Source organism: Drosophila obscura, unplaced genomic scaffold, assembly GCF_018151105.1.
Source record: "Drosophila obscura isolate BZ-5 IFL unplaced genomic scaffold, ASM1815110v1 contig_208, whole genome shotgun sequence".
In the NCBI taxonomy this organism is placed as follows: Eukaryota; Metazoa; Arthropoda; class Insecta; order Diptera; family Drosophilidae; genus Drosophila; species Drosophila obscura.
The window spans coordinates 1,962,797-1,982,051 of NW_024542799.1; the positions used below are offsets into that span (position 1 = coordinate 1,962,797).

The window sequence follows — 19,255 nt, forward strand, 5'->3', positions numbered from 1 at the left end:
AATTAATATAGTTTTCCACTTTCCCAGCTATGTATATCAACGGGCCACAAAGGTAAACCCAACTCTTAATTATGAAATGGCAAAATGAAATTTTCTGCTGCAACAAAAACACGAGATGTGTAGCTGCAACAACACCTGCCACTGTGCTGCGCTGTGGCGCGCTGTGGCGGCAGTGCCCGTGGCTGCTGCAAATGCAATTGCGTTCCATAAATCCAGAAACAATAATCGTAAAATAACATCAGGTGTCACGCGCACGAAACGCGGCTTTCGAAAAAGGGGCCCCACTCGGGCCAAGGGATCGAAGAGAGATGTGCACTGCGAGGATATGTGGCAGAGGATGTCAGAGGCTATGGAGTGGATGCATTGATGAGCCATGCTGTTACGATGTACGCATCTGAGGGATTGGGCCGGAAGGAAGCAGCTGAAAGCTGGTATCTGGTATCCGTTAACGATAGATATATAGATAGAAAATATAGAAATTTTACGTATGAATTTTATTAGAATTTGCTATGCAAATGCAGCAATGCTTTTCTTTTCACTGAAATGTTGCCTCAGCAAATACTGCATTTTTTGCCAAAGAACGATACCCGTACACACATGTCTATGTATGTATGTATATGTTTGTATGCAATTCATTTGGTTATATCATATCATATGCAAAAAGAGAGTGTCTGTCTGTCTGTCTGTGCCATTCCAAGTGGCAATCAAAGATACGATTGCATATCTTGTGTGCATTTTGGTTGTGAAATATTTCACAAAATTCCTAAAAAAAAAGAGATATATGAGAAATATTGATGAATTGAAGCAAAACTATTTGCATTGACTCCTGGCCATGCCCCGAAAATCCCAATTAAAATCAAAGGTGCAACAGCCTCAGCTCAAGCCTGCTGCAAATTGTTTTTCTTTTCTTTTTGGTACCTGTTGTGGAAATGTGAAAATGCATTTTCCAGAGACATGGCCTATGCCAAGTGAGAGAATTGTGTGTGTTTGGGAACTGTCGGACCGACCCCCTACCCACTCTATGGCTATGGCTCTGGCTCTGTGTCCTTCACCCCATGACTGTGTTGAGGGTTAATTTGTCCTCTCTCTCTCTGACTCTCTGGTATTGGGTAGGGGAGGCACACATCCCTGTATTGAATTGTATAGAGTTTTAGCAATGATTAGCATCACACGGAGCGAAATAGAAAACCATTGTTCCAATACGCAGCACCAGGTACAACAACGATACGACATTTGACAAATCAGGTAGGAAATATACAGACACACATACATACGTACAATAAATCTGCAGCGATAGAAAAAGGAAAAATAGAGAAACGTAGAAACAGAAATTGTTACAATTAAAATTCACTGGAGCATATGAAATGTTGACCGGGATGCACATAAGGATATATCTTCAATGTAGATTCTACATGCATACAAATGCATTTTTACCGTTTGAAAAGCGCTTCACAAAGCTCTCTCTAAGGACAACAGAAACAACGGTCAATGTCCAGCTCCTAGCTAGCTCTCCCTCTCTCGCTGAAATGCGGTGTCGAGGAGCAGCTGAAGTTTCTGGCAGAGAGAGCAACAACAACAATAACAACCATAAACAGCGCAAAGGCAGAGCCAGCAACAGCAGCAGCAGCAGCAGAGCAGCAATGACGAGTGCAAAAGGAAGCATCAAAAGCAAACGAACGGCAACAACAGGAACAACAGCAGCAGCGGCAGCGGCAGCAGCAGAGAGCAACAAGAACGGTTGTGGCGAAAGGTGGTCGACACTAGTGATACCCTTGCAGATTGATCGGTTCCCATTAGAGACTTTCTGCCTATGAAAAAATAAAAGTTTCATTATGGGATTATTCAAGGTAGATATGTACCTATATCATATGGTGGATTAATAATAGTTAACTTATTTAAGAGCTGTTAAAACTGGCGCTGGTCTTATTGCTATCATTGCTTCGTTCACTGAGTTGCAAACATTCAATAAAATCATAACGCTCTCTCTCTCTCTCTTTTGCAGGGTATCATAATAATGCAGTGCAGCAAGGAGAGAAAACGAAGAAGAGAAAAGCAGCGCTGCTTTAACGCTGCCGCTGCTGCTGCTTCTGCTGCTTCCTTTGCGTTCGTCGTGTATAAAAATTTAACATCTGCTCCTTTCATGATTTCGGAAAACTCAAAACTCGTACAAGAGCGACAGCCAGGCAGCAACAACTGCAAGAGCGAGGGCTGTAATGGCACAAATATAAATATGTGAGTGTATTAGTCTCTCTCTCTCTCTCTCCCTGTCCGTCTTATGCGTCCTTCATTCCCTTCTCTTTCCTGCTGCTGGCTGTTAATGCATTTGGCTTGCTTTACTCTCGTATTACGTGCATTTGCTGTTCCACAGAGATCCAAAAATGGGGCGGGGATATGGGGACATGGGGATGTGGCGGAGGAGAGATGCCAACTCTGGTCGCTGATGCTGCTGCTGGATTCATGCCATGGAGAGCTCTCTGTCCCGAGTTTGGAAGCTGCCAACTGGCAGATCTTATGCAGAATATAATAAATTAAAATAAGTAGAGGAAGCAGAGGAAGCAGAAGAAGAAGGAGAGACAGGATAGTGATAGTCCTTTGGCTGTTCCTGTTGGTGCATTCAACTTCAACGCGAGAATTTCACTCTTTCATGGCATTTTGCCCTTGCGGTAAAGTGTTGTTCTGCCTTTGAATCTCACAGAGATACATAGCTGCAGAGAGGAGGAGTACATTAGCTTGATCAGACAGTTTGGATACCTTTAGGGGAATATCCCTACTTGCAGAATATGTTTCAATGATCAGAAATGAGCGTGTAAAGGATCTTCTATAGATGCTGAACATAATAATACTCGCACAATAGGAAAATCTAGACAAATTTAACCATTTTTGTAGAATTTACATTCAAATGTGTGACCAATTAGATCGGGTAGCAGTTCTAGCACCTCAACAGATCCCTATCCAATCCTTTCGTAGCTAATAACGATAAGAGCCTTTGTGTCAAATACCCTCGGCTACGCTTATTGCATGTCTTTCTGCCATACAATTCTACAGATAGTGCTCTGCCTCTGCCGTCGTTTCAGTGTCTCTCCTATGGCCATCTTCTTGCACAATTCCCGAACTCAAACACTCTGAAGTGCATCAACAATTCGGTTTCCTTTAAATATGCTTTGTTAACTCATTTTATTATTATATTTTTTATCTTATTTTTTTTGTTTTGTGCGCATTTCTTTCATTTTTCAAATACGTGAACTGCAGCGCAACTGTCAGATACATTTCTGGTTTCCTTTGTATGTATGGCGGCTGCATGCAATGTGAATGTCCTTTGCTGTCCGCACAAAGGACACGCAGACACACGCAGTAATTGAGAATGAGAGAGGAAAAATATATAGTGCAAAATGGTGCAGAACGTTCTCTATGTTCCAACGACTAAATCTATAACTTTGGAATCCTATCTGTAGGGCTCTTCAACTTGCAATAAAGTTCTCAAATCAACGGGCCAAATGGCCGGCTGCATCTTTGTTTGTGCAGATGTTCCGCTGGCAGCGTCTTATGTCGCACATTCTTTTCCCCTCTTCCCAGGCCCACCCTCTGGGGTTTATCTGTATCTTTGTATCTCTGCTTGTGCCTCGTGGGATTTTTCGTGCATGGCGTATGGGACAGGTCAGTGTTCCCTGTCTAAGGGTTGGGATATGGATATGGATGGCAGCCTGCATCGTATTCCATTACGCAATGCAAATAGGCGACGCTCAGACATTTAGCGGCCTGTCAGCGCCAGGACAATGCAACTGTCAAGGTTTCCAACGCTATTTCGCTGCTGCCACATTTCCGCATCCACGTGCAACGGGCATCAAAAGGCCCCATATCCCTCCTTCCCACCAACCAACAAAAAAACTGGGCTCCCGAGCAGAGTCCTGGGCAGTGCCACGGCTCGGATTGAGTTGAGTGAACAGGGCACAAAGCTCCACTAATAGTTGGCATGAAACGAGGTTGAAAATGGCGCAAAAAGAACCACAGCAAAAAAAGTGAAATGAAATCAACTGACATATAGAGCCAGCCAGCAGCAACAGAGCTCCCCATGCCGCATGCACCATGCCCCCATGCCCCATGCCCGACTTTGCCTCTCAACTCTTTACAAACAAAACCGAAGGAGAAAGAGAACACGAGCATGGCAGGATAGCTTAAGGGGTGCCATGGGTATATACCCTATCAGTGCCATCCAACTATTTCTATGGTGACTAAAAGATATGGAAAGTGATCCCAATATGTCAAAGATTGCCTACTATAAAACGACAGCTTATGGGAACTTGATTTGAATCATATCAATCATTTGATTGGTTGGGTATAGCTCTTTTTGATAAGCTGCAATCAAAGTAGGATCTGTGAAACATTCTCTCAGAGACAGACGGCCATGTGTTTTCGTCCTATAATTCCGATCATATGTCGTATATCCCTTCTCCCCATCATCATACCCTCTATGTCATACAGGGTATACAAAGACAGAAGGGGGGTTGGCAAAAAAAACAACATAGAAGGCAAATTGTACCAAAATCCAGCAACAGCAGCAGCAGCAGCAGCCAGTGCATCGCCAGGATATGGCACACACACACACAGCAAAAAGTACACACACATACATGCACACAAGGTCCTGCGTCCAGCTACAACTAAATAACGGTGCTGCCCCACACATACACATCCACCAACACATGTACATTGATTGCAAGTTCGTATTGTGCGCGCGAAACTAGGGAAAAAATTTTTAATTGGAACAACAACTGTGCAGCAGCAACAACAACAAAAGCGTACTTCAAATCTGTGTGTGTGTGGGTGATAATGAAAGAGAGAGAGATGCAGCTGTGTGCGGACAGGACCATCGAACCGATACACGCAACTCGAACTCAAACTCACACTTAAAGCGCAAAAATGAGTAAAAACGCTCTCTTTTCGGGGCCATGGCAAGGTACGAACAGCAAGGAAACACGGCCCCAGCAACATTTGAAGGTTCTACGCACCTCACCCTACCGTGTTTGATCAACAATATGCTTTGATATGTTGGAAATTGGGGTGGATTTTGCGTTGCATTGCGTCGTATTTGTTGTGCCGTTTTGCCCGTTCTCCACACCTTTCCATAGCCATGCCGGCAACATGATTTCCAGCCACATGTGGCCGCGCAACATTTTCAATTTCCGAGCAACTTTTGAGGGCGGGCATATTTGAATTGAACGTCCTTGCGCCACGAACGTGATTAAACATGTTCGACTAAACGGCCTTCACCATTCGAGCAGCGCGGGTTGCGTGTCCTTTGAAAAGTTTCCTAAAACACGCGCGGAACTTTTGCACCGCCGCCGGCGCTGTTTTTAAGCGCTAATAAATAATAAAAATAAACGAGTGCGAGTGCGTTTAGTTGTTTAGTGTTTAGTTTCTGTCCCCCCCGCCCAACACCAAAAATACAAAACAAAAGTGAAATATTAATGGATCTGGTGGATGTGATCACGCGCTTAAGGACTCTTCCCCCCTGGAATAACTTGTCCCAGTTTTAAGATCTTTTTATCGCTTGAATGTGACCAGTGCAAGCAACAAAAATAAACAACAACAACAAGGATCCCTATTCAAATCCCTGTTCCCTGCATCTTTGCTTTCTTTTGCGTTACTTTCGTTTGTCGCGTTACTTTTCCCCCGTTACTTTCGTTTTCGTGCGCGTCTTACTGCCGCGGCGGCTTTTCTAATGCATCAGCGGGAAACTGCACTGGATTTCCAATAGCTGCGATTACTGCATACTCCAGCCACCTTTTTTCTATAGGACACAAACGAAAATGGATTAAAACAACGGTTTGTACACAGCATCCATCCTCTTTATGTATACGTATGTATACCCTACTCGTATTTCAATGGGAATTACTTAGAGTGATCCTGCCAGGGGTTGACTGGATGTGAAAAGTGTGTGAAAAAAAAGAAGTGTTAAAGGTGGCATTATATTTGATGAATAATCTAAGGAATAGGTGCAAATGAAATCTCTATTTAAAAAGTGTCCAAATAATACACAAAATCCCCCCAGATAATCACTAAACACACAGGAAATAGATTTCGCCCCGTCGAAAAAGCAACACGTAATCCACTGAGATAACGCACATTTGTTGCTACAGCTTTCATTTGTTATTGCTCATCCGAGGATCAAATTACAATAATAGCATTTGCGGCATGGGGGGCACCCTCCGGAGGCACTTGCTTCAATCAAAAATCCACCTAAATAGCCGACTTCCAGTGGCTTTACGGGCCATTCGGTGGAGTCGTTTCTAAAAAGCAAACTGCAAGCAAAACAAACAATAAAAGGGCCAGCAAAAATAATATAATAATAAAGTTTGGGGCAATGAGTAATGACAAACACACACCCATTCACCCATACAGACACACAAAAGATGAGGCCGAACAGAACACTGTTGCTGCCATCTGTATCTGTATCTGTGGCAGTGGCAGCATCAGCTCAAACTTAAATTAAAAAGCAGTCCCCCGACTCCGAGTCCGACTCCGAATTTGAAGAGTTGAGTGAGGCCTTTGCGTTGTTGAGTTATGCCATTCCCAGGGCCCCCGAAAAACGTGCCGCGAACGTGAAGGCAACAAATAAAAAACAGAAAAGAAAAGAACAGAACACACACACAAAGATACACAGATATACGGGCTGCAAAGATACAGATACTCGCGGAGCCTAACAGTAACGTGCGTACTGCCTCTGGCTCAGCCTCAGTCTCAGCCTCTGCCTCTGAAGTGCGGCTTCTTTTTGGCGCGCTCGAAACAGAAGCGCCAAAAAAAAAACACAAAAAAGAAACACAATACACCCAAAGAACGAGAGAAACAAAGAAGAAGAAGAAGGCATCAACAGAGAGCACAATAAAGAAGATGTCCAAAAGCGAAATGAAACGAAAGCGAAAAGCAAGTCGAAAAGCCACCCAGACCCCACCCCTTGGACAAAAAGAAGGCCCACGCCCAGAGTCCACTGGTGCGACTGCTGCTGCTGTTGGAATTTGAAGGCAAAAAGGCAAAGAGGAGCTTTGTGGACCGAAAGTTGAGATACTCTTGTGGAGCATTAAAATGAAAGATATATTCACAGTTGACTATCGCCTTTGGAGTATCTTTCTTATGGGACCTTCTCTATATATAGCCCATAAGATTATCCTCCTCTCTGTGTCACAAACAACTTTCCAAATTCTTCATGCCCAGCCTCTTCCAAAGGGCAAGACAAATAATAAAAGCAAACAAATTGCGGCAGAGCCCCAAGAAGTTCAAGTTCAACGACGAGCTAAAAGCTAAATGTATCTTGCAGATGCGGCTGGGCCGGAGTATACCAGTAGCTCGGTAGCTGGTCGCCGTGGCGGGGCGGGGCGGGGCGGGGGGCGCATCATCATGCAATTTGTCGGGCTCTGTGCCGCACATGTGCCGCCAACTGGCCGCGCGGCTGCTGCTGCTGCTGCAATTTTATGACTCCTTCTACTCTCTGGCGCAGCCATTGAAGATGATGCGATTACCCCCAATGAATTAGCAGATCCATTCTATATTTAGATGTATTTATAACACCCTCACACGCACGCACACACTCCACCAACACGAACGCACGCATACATACTCGGTGTGTCCCTACATTCTGTTTACATTTTTCTCACATTTTCTTTCATTCATAAAACACACGAAAATTGGAGGGAAAGTACGAATGGAAGGAAAGAAAAGCGCGCGAGCGCCGCTCACGGCACAGGTAAAAGGCATAAGGACACGCAGGCAAATTAAGGCTTTGACCTAGAGAAAAAAAAAAAAAATAAACAACAAGCAAAGGACACCCATCCACCCACTCACCCACTCTCACTCCTAGTGCCACTTTCCCTTCTCCTGTTAACACAGTAACGTGCGTGACTTTGAAAGCAAGAGAAGGGGCATGGGGCATGGGGCACGGGGCATGGAGCATGGGGCAGGAGGCATGAGGCAAATGACAAACTCGTAAATCTCAACACACACTCACACGGAAAGCGTAGGTTGTGGAACGGAGTGGCAGAGAGTGCTGTGGCATAAGTACTTGCCTCACATCCAGTAGGATGTGTAATACTCAGGCTCTGCTCCTTTGCATGGCTTCATTGTGCCGCCTAGCACGTTTCATTTCATCCACACACACACCTGCACACCCTGCCACACAGCCACACCCCCAGGCGGGGGCACAACTCAATTTACACGTGACATAAAGACAGCCAGAGAGAGGGCGCGAGGGCAGAGTGAAAAGGAGAACAAATTAACCCATGAGCGTGTGATATTTAACAAGATATTTTTAAGATAAATTTCCTTGGTTTTTGTTGTTGTTTCCTTTGGAAAAGTAATTCCATTTTAATTGGTTTTAGGGTTTGATCTTATTTCTGATGAAATATATAAATAATAAGAGAAAATATTTGAGAGAAATAATCAAAAAGAAATATTTCCAATTAACTATTAGTTTGCTAGTGGAAATAATAGATCTGCAGATTTATTTGGTCCCAAAAATACCTATTGAAAGTTACCTTTTGCTTATGGGCAATTTAATCAGCGGCGAATGTGGGCAGTTCTTGTGGTTGAACCTTGAAAAATCCCCTCCACATTATTGCCGTCAAGGTTATCAGGTGTCCTCTGAAAGGAATCCCTGTTGGATCAGCCACTGACCATGCCAAAGCAAACCCCTCCATTTCACAGAAATGCAATTTGCATGCTGCAATAAACTACAAATACAAGTACCTCGTAATTTCCCTGCTCATTAACCCGTTTTTGCAGGGTTTCCTTTTCCTGTCATGTTTTTGCACCCCCCCCCCTTACAGACACATACACACACACACACATACACCCTTCCATGCCACCCAAAACTCTGCAAAACTGAAATTTTATTCATTAAGTTTTGGCTGGCAGTGGATTTTGGCCAAACTGCAACATAATTATGCTGCAGATATAAATAGCACAGAGCAGCAGCAGTAGGAGGAGGATAGAATTTTAATAATATATTTTACAAAACAATCTCTTTTTTGGGAAACAATTCTCATATGAGAAACAAAAGTTGTAAACAAGCGCCGAAAATGTTCTCTGGATAACATATTAAAATTACATTTAAGCAGAAAACATGTTGCAAGCAGCTACTGCTGCACGGGGGCACTTCATTTGCACAAATGGGAATTGGAGAGAGAGAGAGAGATACAGGGAGCTAGCTAGAAGTTAGATTGGGGTAGAAAAGCAGCGAACATGCCACTGCCACACACTGTTGGGGGCTTGCACTTAATGTAGGGTATAGTGTTTGGAAAAGGGACTCTGAGATCACAGGAATTATTTGTTCTGGTTTTGGGACCTATTAAAAAATCCAAAAATGTTGCATTGCGAAGTATTTTCTTAAGAGATGAACAGAAAACAGAATAAGCTTTTCAACACAACTCTCAGCACTGTTTTATTGGGCTAAATCTGAAGCTTCGAAATACAATTTATCTTCAAGGGTATTTCACAGTCGCAACATTTCATCTGTGGATTCCTTTCGCTTCTTATGATTCCTCTCTGCCCGCAAACAAATATCAAGTCAAAACTATTGCTGCACAGGTACAACTCGTGACACTACAGAGTGGCATTTTCCATAGATGGCTGCAACTTCCTTCTGCTTCTGCTTTGCCTTCATCCTGCTGCATTGTCATGGCTGGCTTCACTTGCTCTTCTATGCTGCTGCTGCTGCTGCCACATGCAATGTCTGTGCCTGTGTGCAACCTAGTTATTCTTCCGCTCTCTCTCTTTAGATACAATATACCCGAAAATAAAACAGCCCTCAACCGTCACCTAGATTCTGCTGCCACATTCCCCCCGGACACACGCAAACTCCATTCCCGAGACTTTGTTTTCCAAATGACGCATTGTTCAGTCACATGTATCCCACATATGTATGTACGTATATCCGCCCAGTTTCTGACTCTCTGTCTGCCTTTATGTGTGTGCGTGTTTAATTTGCAAAAAAAAAAAAAAAAATATGGAAAAACATGGAATAAAAATGTTGCAAAAATGTGTGGCATTAAACGGCATTAAAGCAGCGGAGGAGCAGCAGCGGGGCAAACAAGAAATTGAAGTGAATTGCGATCATTGTTCCTGTACGCTGTTCGCTCTGTTTTATAAGCCTTAAGCAAACAGCACACAGAACAGTTGCGGCAGTTGCAAATAGAAATCATCCAAAATGTGTCTAACATTGAAATTTCCATGAAGTGTGCGGATCCCATGGCGATAAGATTACCCAAGAGATAAGAGCTTTTGGTAGACGATCCACAGATAAGACTTGGGCAGCTTTGGGCAGCTTTCAATTCGATCAACGATTTTGTACCAGGCAGGAAATCGATTGGGTAACACAATTTATATAATTTAGAGAGCGGAAATGCTTGAATCTGAGTGCAGGATTTGCTTTTGGCAGCTCGAATTGTGCCACGCCAATATGGTGCCACATGTTGCAAGATCTCTCTCTCTCTCTCTCTCACACACACGATTCCTCTTCTTTGGCCTAATTTTGAGCAAATCGCGAATGCGAATCTGGATCTTTATCGCGGCGGCTCTCGTCGTAACTCTCCTCCCGAGGGACAGAGTGTGGCAGAAGGGGCACAGAGTCGGTTACAGCTGCAACCCGACAGGATGGCCTCACTGCCTGTATGCCGCAGAAGTGGAAACGCGAAACGGAATCGCATAAAACGGAAAGTGCAGCAAATTGTGGCAGCTGCAACATTTCTGCAGGTTCTCTCCTTATTTTCTTGCCATTTTTTTTGTGTGTGTGTTTTTTTTCACTTCTCTTGGCCGTTGGCCTTTTACCGTTTTTATGGAAGGCAACAAAGAAGAAGTAGAAGCAGCAGCAGAAGAAGAAGACGACGATGATGAGGCAACTAATGTGGCAAAGAGTGTGGCAGCGGCGGATAAGAGCAGGGTACGAGGGTACGCGGTGGGCAAGGGCACAGCACAGCACAGCACAGAACAGCAATTGCAGCACGCAAATTGTAGTCGACAAAATAATCAGACTTTAATTGTCGTTCTGCAACAATGTGCATGGCAAACGGAGTGAAGAGGGAACGTGGACGCAGAAGGACAAGCAGCAACGACGTAAGCCACAAGGAAACGATGAGAAAAGTATAAAAAAAACGGAGAAAAAGCAACAGCAGCAGCAGGAGCAGGAGAACAAAGGGAGAATGAGAGTCAATTTTCAAAAGTTTGTCAACTGAAATCAGTCGAAAAAAGTTGCGAAATTTGAAAGTAAAAAAGTTGAGGGCGCAAAACGTTGGGGAGGAGATTTAGAGTTCGTTTATGGAGGGTTAGAAAAGTGGAGAAATTGTATTTTATAGCCAGGGAACTCTGACACGAAAAGACGTTGCTATTATAGAACCAAAAGAGCGACCAAAAACGAAGTTAATCGACAAAGATCAATTACTATAGTAAGAGATCTAAGATTATTATGACATTCATGGGATTGGGTTCACAGATTCCGTAATGCACAGCAAAGGACTTATTTTAATAGTTCCTTATAGGCAAAAATACCATTTACATATATTATACATAACCCACTTAAAAACAATTACCGAAGAGACTCATTTAGGATCGAGGATGCTTCCCGTGCAGCCTACTAATTGTTCCTGCAGTTCAGAATCATTCAATTTACGGATGCATCTTCTGTGGGAATTTAAACTCCTTCTAGTCACGCAAAATGTATCCGATGATGATCGTTGGGGCTAGTCAATGTCAAATTATCTCTCACTTCAACACCTCCAACGAAACGAGCACATATGCAATGATAGTGTACGTATCTGCGTGTGTGCGTGTGTGTGTGTGTTCCGGACACATCCCTCTGCCTCTGTGGCAATGTCAGCTTGGGGCAACATCATCACGATGCCATGCCGTGAGCCCAATGAACTTTCTGAAGCGCAACGAAACGTTCTGAAGCGCTGGCCAAATGCAAAAAGCCAAAAGGACGCGAACGCGGCACACAGCAACAAAAAAAAGGTACACCTGTGCCTCCGAACCAACAAAAATAATAAAACAACAAAATAAATAAAGAAAAAAAAGGAAAAATGGCGAAAAAAAAAATACAAGGCAAGAAAATGACAACGGGCGTTGAAGGGGCAACTGAAATACGCTAAAGTATATGTGTATCGGTGTGTTTGTATTTTGCGAGTGTGTATGCATGTATCGGTGTGTGTGTGTGTGAGGCTTTACAAAAGCCAAAGAAACTTGGCAGCAGCATAACTTACAAGCCAAAAGCAGCAGCAAAAGCAAAAGCAATAAAAAAACCCAGAAGTGAGTGTCCTTTAGCTTCATTTTTTTATGGGAACTTTGTGTTGTTTTTTTTTTTGTTGCCGCCGCTTCCTGCCTCGCACTGGCACTGGCACTGGGCCTGAGACTCTTCTTGGGTCTTGGCCAACGCCGCTCATTATACAGTCAAAGACCATAATTATGTGTTGAAGCGTTGTAGCTGTTTAAAAGCGAGAAAGAGAGAGTGAGAGAAGAGCACAGCAAAAAGATGGCAGAGCCAAAGTATAAGATACTTTTCAGCAAGGATATGCCAGAACCTTAGCTTTAGTTTGCATTTTCTTTACAGATTTCTCGGGTTGTGGCTGTTCTTTAAACTGTGAGAAAGTGTTTAAGATTTTTGTAATTGCCCGCCTTTCATTTAATAATTTATTCCATTGGAAATAATGTATCTGCATCACAACTAACACAATGCTATTTTTTTCTTCCATCTACTTTCAGCTTCCAATCAAAGGATTTGAGGATACAACAACAAAAACATCAATTATATTCTGGCAAAATTTTGGGGAAAAATTTTTCCCGTTTTGGCTAACAATCAAAATTACAAAAAAAAATAGAAAACAACTTGGAAACCAAAAAAATAAAATGAATTAAAAATCATAGAAAATAATTGACAAAATATCTAATATTCTAAGAATTAAGGCCAACAACAACAACCCGCTAATGTTTATGTAATTCTTAAGAATCCAGAACCCAAAACAAACAAACAAACGGAAGACAAAGATTTTTAAGCCTACGAATTAAGTACAATCTACATTAAAAGATATTTAATATAATGCAAAAAACTTCACTTAACAAAAATCTGCAACTATTTTTATAATCAACAACAAAAAACAACAAAAAGTAAAACGAAGGAAGAAAAACCAACAAAACAAACATAGTACAAAGGATTCATCAATTTTACAAAAAGCAACAACAACAAATATCAAAACAAGAGCAACACTTAATCAATAACAAAAAAAAAATCTATAAATATATATCTTAAAAATACCAACAAAAAGAAAAACAACAACAACAACGCATACAACAAAAATACAAATTTTACACATTACAAATTTACAAATTTTTTAAAAACAACAAAGTCGAAAGTCTGCTACAAATTTTAAATATATTAAAGGTATAGAAACCAAACTTTTTGCATATAGCTGCCGTTTTACAACAACAACAACAAGAATAAAAGTACAAAACAACAACAACAACAAATATTTGAAATATTCAATACAAATTTTTAAATAAAAAAGCACTTTACACAACTTAACAAAAAAAAAAGGTAACCTACAAATAAAATAAAACACGCATAAAACCAGTAAAGTTCAAACAAATAAAAATAAAACGAAATACAAATCTTGGAGTAGCTTCAAACTTCTATATATAGAAAATAAATACAACAAATTAATAAATATTTAATCACAAGTGTTTTACACTAGCCAACAAAAGCAAACACACACACACAAAAAGTTGATAGAGGAGAGGAGCCATACCAAGCCATACAAACAAAAACAAAGCATAGAATTTTTGGATTGATTTACTACCTCAAGAAAAAAAACACTGAACAGAAATAAGCCCGATAAAGTGAACAGGAAAAGTGTACAAAAAAACGAAAATCTATATACAAAATTTAATATTATATAATTAAATAATAAAATTCGCATAAAAGAATCATAGAAATCTGAAAGACTCTGAAATCTGAAATCAAGGACATTTAAAGCAAGTAAAAATCACAAACAATCAATAAATCCACCAAAATCACCGAAATCACCAGGCACTAAAATCTGTTGCAAGGCCATTCCACCACCAAACCCCCATCACCCCCCGCACGCAGTGAATCATAACTGCGTAGCCATGCCACAGTCCGTGCTTAAATGGCGTCTTCAATATTAGCCCAAAGCCAGAGCACAGGAGGCGGTAACGTCGACAGCAGCAACAGCAGCAGCATTGTCCATCCTACTGTGGCAGGGGCAACATCTGTGGCAGCAGCCGTGTCCGGATTGCACAATACACACTTGAATCAGCTGAGCAGCCTCAGTCAGCACTATACAGCGCCATACCATCATCATTACCACGCACAGCAGCAGCAGCACCAACACCAGCAGCAGCAGCAGCAGCACTACCAGCAACAGCAGCAGCAACAGCAGCAACATTGGGAGTACTATGAGAGGCAGCAGCAACAGACAGCGGCCGCCACAAGCTCCAACAATCAGCAGACAAGCAACGGGAACAACAACGAGACAACGGTTCCTGCGCCTTTGGGCAGCAGCAGCAACAACAACAACGGTAGCAGCAGCGGCAACGGTCATGCTAGTGCTGCCAATGGCCATGACCATGCCCATTCTGGTGGGCACAATGATGCCAATTCTAATGCCATTTCCGCCGCCACCACCGGAGGAGGAGTAGGTGGCACCAGCACCAACGCCAACACAAACGCCAACTCAAACTCCAATTCGAATTCCAACGGAAGCTATACACGTCCGTGGGAAATGGAGTCCAAGGATAGCGGACAACAGACGCAATCCCAAAACCAAAACCCAAACCCAAACCAAACCCAGAGCCAAACGCATCTCCAGCAGCAACAGCAGCAGCAGCTGCCATTGAAGAGCGGCTTCGAGCCATTTTCCAAGCTGCCATCGTTCCAGAGTCAGTTTCATGGGTTCAATGATCAGCTGATGCCGGATGGGACTCCCATGCCCATCCCTATGGCAGCAGCAGCAGCAGCAGCGGCAGCGGCCGCTGCAGCAGCCGCAGGAGGAGGAGGAGGAGCGGGTGGAGCACCACCGATGAGCTCCCTCCAAACGGTGGCCATGTCGCCGGCCAGCATCTCTGTGAGTTCTCCGGGAATGATGAGCGTGGGATCGCCACTAACGGCCCAGCTGCCGGGCTCCATGCAGACGAGCATTACGCCGCCATCGGGTGGGTCCAGTTTTCCGGCTCCACCGCCGCCGAATGCCTTCCATCATCATGCCCTGAATCCGCACCATCATCGTGGGGCCGGTGGATATCCCCTGGTGCCGGCTCCAGCGGCTGCCTACGCGGATCTCCAGCTATACACGGGATTTGCACCGCTAATCAAGAAGGAGCCGGGGGGAGGCAGCACCGATTTCGATATGCTGATAAAGAAGGAGGACTTTGATCTCAGCAACAGTGGTGGTGGCAACAGCCTCAGCCACTTGCCGCATCCGCATCCACATTCGCTCCAGCATCCGCATGCACATCCGCATGGTCATCCGCTGGTGAAGAAGGAGCCGGCCACCGATTTCGAGATGATGCTGAAGAAGGAATCCTTTGATCTCGGCAATAGCCATGGCCATGGCCACGGCCACCTGCCGCATCCGCATCCACATACACATCCGCTCCAGCATCCGCATTCGCATGGACATGGTGTCACGCCCATGGGCATGCATACGCCCACGTCGTACGATGGCAACAATAGCAACAGCTATCCACATGCCACCACCACAGGATCGAGCAGCACCGGGAGCCACACACCCCACACGACACAGCCGCACACGCCCACGCCCTCGCACACGCCCATGCCTACGACAACCACGCCCATCAAGGTGGAGAAGCTGCTGCAGTCGCCGATAGCACGGCTGGAGGCGCGAAAGAAGGAGCGGCGGAAACAGCGGCCCAATTCGCTCGAGTCCAGCGCCGAGAGTGAGGCCAGCGGCATGGACGTGGACCCCAGCAATCCTGGCCAAGTGGACGCCGTCTCCAGCACGGCCAATTTCAAGAGTCCGCTGAGCGCCCTCGGTATGGGCGACAGCAACGATGGCAATGCCCATGGATGCGATAAACAGGTAAGATCCCATGTCATGGGACATCAATCAGTGAAGAGGGGACTGGCACACGCTGCGATTAACAGGATTATGGTCATCGCCACCACCACCATTGCCTCCACCACCACCCACATCCGCAAACCCAACCACTTGTCTCACCTGCCCCCGTCACCGTCACTGCCACTGCCATGATCCACCCACCACCCACCAATACCAATACCGATACCAACACCAACCACTCCACAACCAACGACAACAACTCCTCTTCCTGCTCTCTCTTTCAGTCAAAGAAGAAGCGCAAGCGCTGCGGCGAATGCGTTGGTTGCCAACGCAAGGACAATTGCGGGGAGTGCGCCCCCTGCCGGAACGACAAGAGCCATCAGATCTGCAAGCAGCGACGCTGTGAAAAGCTCACCGAGAAGAAGGTAAGTCCCGTCTCCCGTCTCTCCATTTCCCCTCTCTCCCAAAAGCTCTATCTCCATCGATTCATTCAGAGCGAGACCAGAGTTACTCAATGAAATTAACGGGAGAACAATGGGCTCAGATTGAAAGTGAAGTAAAGAAACTTGCAGATTGAGTATACCGCTATAATAAAGAGGGAGACTCAATCACAATTCCACAAATCACAGTTAAATAGGACTTATATCCATATAATCTCAGCAAATTCCAAATAAGATAATTTCATTGATTTAAAAGTCTATCGTAATGTTGTCACTGCACACCCACTGTACTGTACCTGGATGGGCAGCTGGGAACCGGCTGAAACCGGTTTGCAAAAACAGACCGAGAGAGAGCAGAGCCTGCGGACATGCTGAGAGTTCGCGGTCTTTCGCACCAGCGGTCAGTCACTCAAGATTTATGTCAGCCCAACAGATGTTCCTTGGTTCCAAGTGCAAATTAAGCAACCTCTCTCTCCCGCCTCTCTCACTGTCATTCCATATTCAGCTGCCTCAATTTTACTAGTAACCTACAAGCGGGAATCTCTCAGAGAGCAAATGCGTGTGTGTATGCGTGCGTGTGTGTGCTTAAGTACTTGCGACGACGAGGTGCACTTGAGTGGATGGTGCAGTCTGGCGTTGGGTTCGTTTTGAAATCACTTAAGATTCCCAGCCGCGGGCTGAGCGTGTCCTTTGAGTGGTCGGAAATCAGGTTACACATGTGTGTGTGTGTGTGTGCGTGCTCCCCGGGGAGCTGAACGCAACTGGATGTCGTCACTCGATTGCGCATCTACGGATCTCAAGTGGGTTTTGGGGTCCCTTAAGTGAGGACAAGTTCAATGGCCCAAGGATCGCTTCGAAGTTTCAGAGGATCACATTGAGAGATGGATCAATTAACAACAGTATGTGGAACATAATGGAGCTGCAAGAGAGACGCACATTTCCCTGGGAATACACGCATGGACAGTTGCAAAATCTATTCCACAGCGTGGAAGGAGGAACATTTCCAATATTTACAGACGCTTCCATATTGCGGCGTTTTCTTTTCCATACAAATACAAATGCAAAAGCAAATACAGGCGTCCGTGCAGTAGAAGCAGCAAAAACAATAAAAACGATATAACGAAACGCAGCAACGAAAACAACAATAAAAGGAAAGCAAACGTCGAGTCGAGTCGAGGAGCAGATGTTCACAAGTTACAAAACGCGGCTTTTGATACTACAACAACAACAACAACAACAACAACAACAGCAGCAATAGCAAGAGCAGCAGGCAGACCGACAGAGATAAATAAATAGCGCTGCCACGATCAGCGCCGGCAGCGACAGCAGCAGCAGCAGCAGCAGCAGCGCGGACTACAAACAGGAAACCAACGAAAGGAGAGTGAGGGAGATGGCGCGAGCAGGCTGCTCACACAATTAAGCCAGACAGGATAGCGAGAGCGAGTGAGTGCGGGCGCTGTGCGGAATTATGGTGTATTAAGTGGATGGTAGGTAAAGCTGTCTCGTTTTCTGGTTAGCCTAGTCCACTTTCTGGCACAAACTCCTCACCTTATATACCTAATATACCTTGTGCAAAAGGTTTTTGTTACAAGAGCCTCTCCCGCTCTCACGCTCCCACCGTTCGGTCTCAGCTGTCTCTTCCATTGACGACACACATAGATAAAGTTGTAAATTTTGCAGTTTTACAACAGCAAAGACAACGGCGGCAGAGGCAGAGCCAGTGACGGCGACAGCAACAGCAACAGTTGACATGTCAATACACGTCACGAAGATTACGCGCAGAGATAGCAGCAGCGGCTGCGACAATTTGGTGTCTTCTTCTGTCTCCTACTGTGCTCCTCAGCGCTTCTTCTTGCTCTTCCTGACGCGCGCTGCTTGGACAATTGACGCTTTATTTTATATCTTCCTTTGCTTTATCATCGCCATCCGCATCATCATTATCAGCGTTTTCATTGTCCCGCTTTCAGATGCCTCTTTCGCAGGCACCCGTAGCTAGCTACTGTCATACACTGTGCTACATGATTTGTGTTTTTGAACTTGCAGAATTCCGATTTAACGAAAGATTGGAATATATTGTAGTCACAGTGAAAGCCTTTGCAGGTTAAGCAAATCCCTAAAAGTCCCCCATCCTATGCTGACCAGTGTAGTCTGAAATTACTCATGTACTCTCACATATTTATGCATGTGTCCATGGACTTTATAATGACAATGTTCTTTTTGTTCCTCCTCTGCCACCACGGCTTTGTCCTCTGCACAGCTGGTGACGTCCGTCCGGTCCGTCCAGGCCGGTTCGTTCTGGTCCTGTTCTCCCTCTGTCTCCCTCTCTAGCGCGATAAATTTCGTACGTGAATTATTTCATTTCTTATTTTTACGAATCGAATGCGGATCAATGCACTTTCTGGATGAATTTCTGCGGTATTTTCGCGATACTCTTCCCCTACTCTTTCTACCATATCGCTGTGTTCCTTCGTCTTGTTCGTAATTTAAGATGAGCTCTGGTCTCTCCTTCCTTTTCTGGCTATATTTTTTCTTTCCTTTTTTGTAATATTTTGTACTTTCACAAATCAGCTGAAAAGGCCCTCCGGCGCAAGTCATTAACTTGGCTATTTGAATTGCGTGATGAAGCGGTCTCCCTACCATGACGCTCCCACACTTTCCTACCCCACTCCCACTGGACAGGCCTATCTAAGAGAATATATATCCTGTGTTTTGTTGATTTTCTTTTTTCTGTGGGTTTCGTCCGTT

At 44.5% G+C, this 19,255-nt stretch overlaps 2 protein-coding genes across 3 annotated transcripts in view; both read left to right on the forward strand.

Annotated features, from left to right (window-relative positions):
* Positions 1-1,806: 1,806 nt before the first annotated feature.
* LOC121404504 lies at positions 1,807-13,320 on the forward strand. Of its 2 annotated transcripts, XM_041594142.1 has the most exons (3): positions 1,807-1,847; positions 2,003-2,232; positions 12,739-13,320. In XM_041594142.1, exons 1-3 carry the CDS (start codon positions 1,833-1,835, stop codon positions 12,827-12,829), a joined length of 336 nt encoding a protein of 111 aa, XP_041450076.1. In that variant the 5' UTR covers positions 1,807-1,832; the 3' UTR covers positions 12,830-13,320. The 2 variants fall into 2 exon arrangements, 1 of the variants encoding a protein (XP_041450076.1); XR_005968053.1 differs by lacking the exons at positions 1,807-1,847; positions 2,003-2,232 and adding an exon at positions 5,143-5,820.
* A 612-nt stretch (positions 13,321-13,932) lies between these two features.
* LOC111064872 (DNA N6-methyl adenine demethylase) overlaps positions 13,933-19,255 on the forward strand; it is a 99,170-nt gene continuing 93,847 nt past the window's right edge. Inside the window, 2 exon segments of the mRNA XM_022352699.2 lie at positions 13,933-16,091; positions 16,157-16,495. Of these exon segments, the coding sequence (XP_022208391.2) occupies positions 14,160-16,091; positions 16,157-16,495 (2,271 nt within the window). The 5' untranslated portion in view covers positions 13,933-14,159.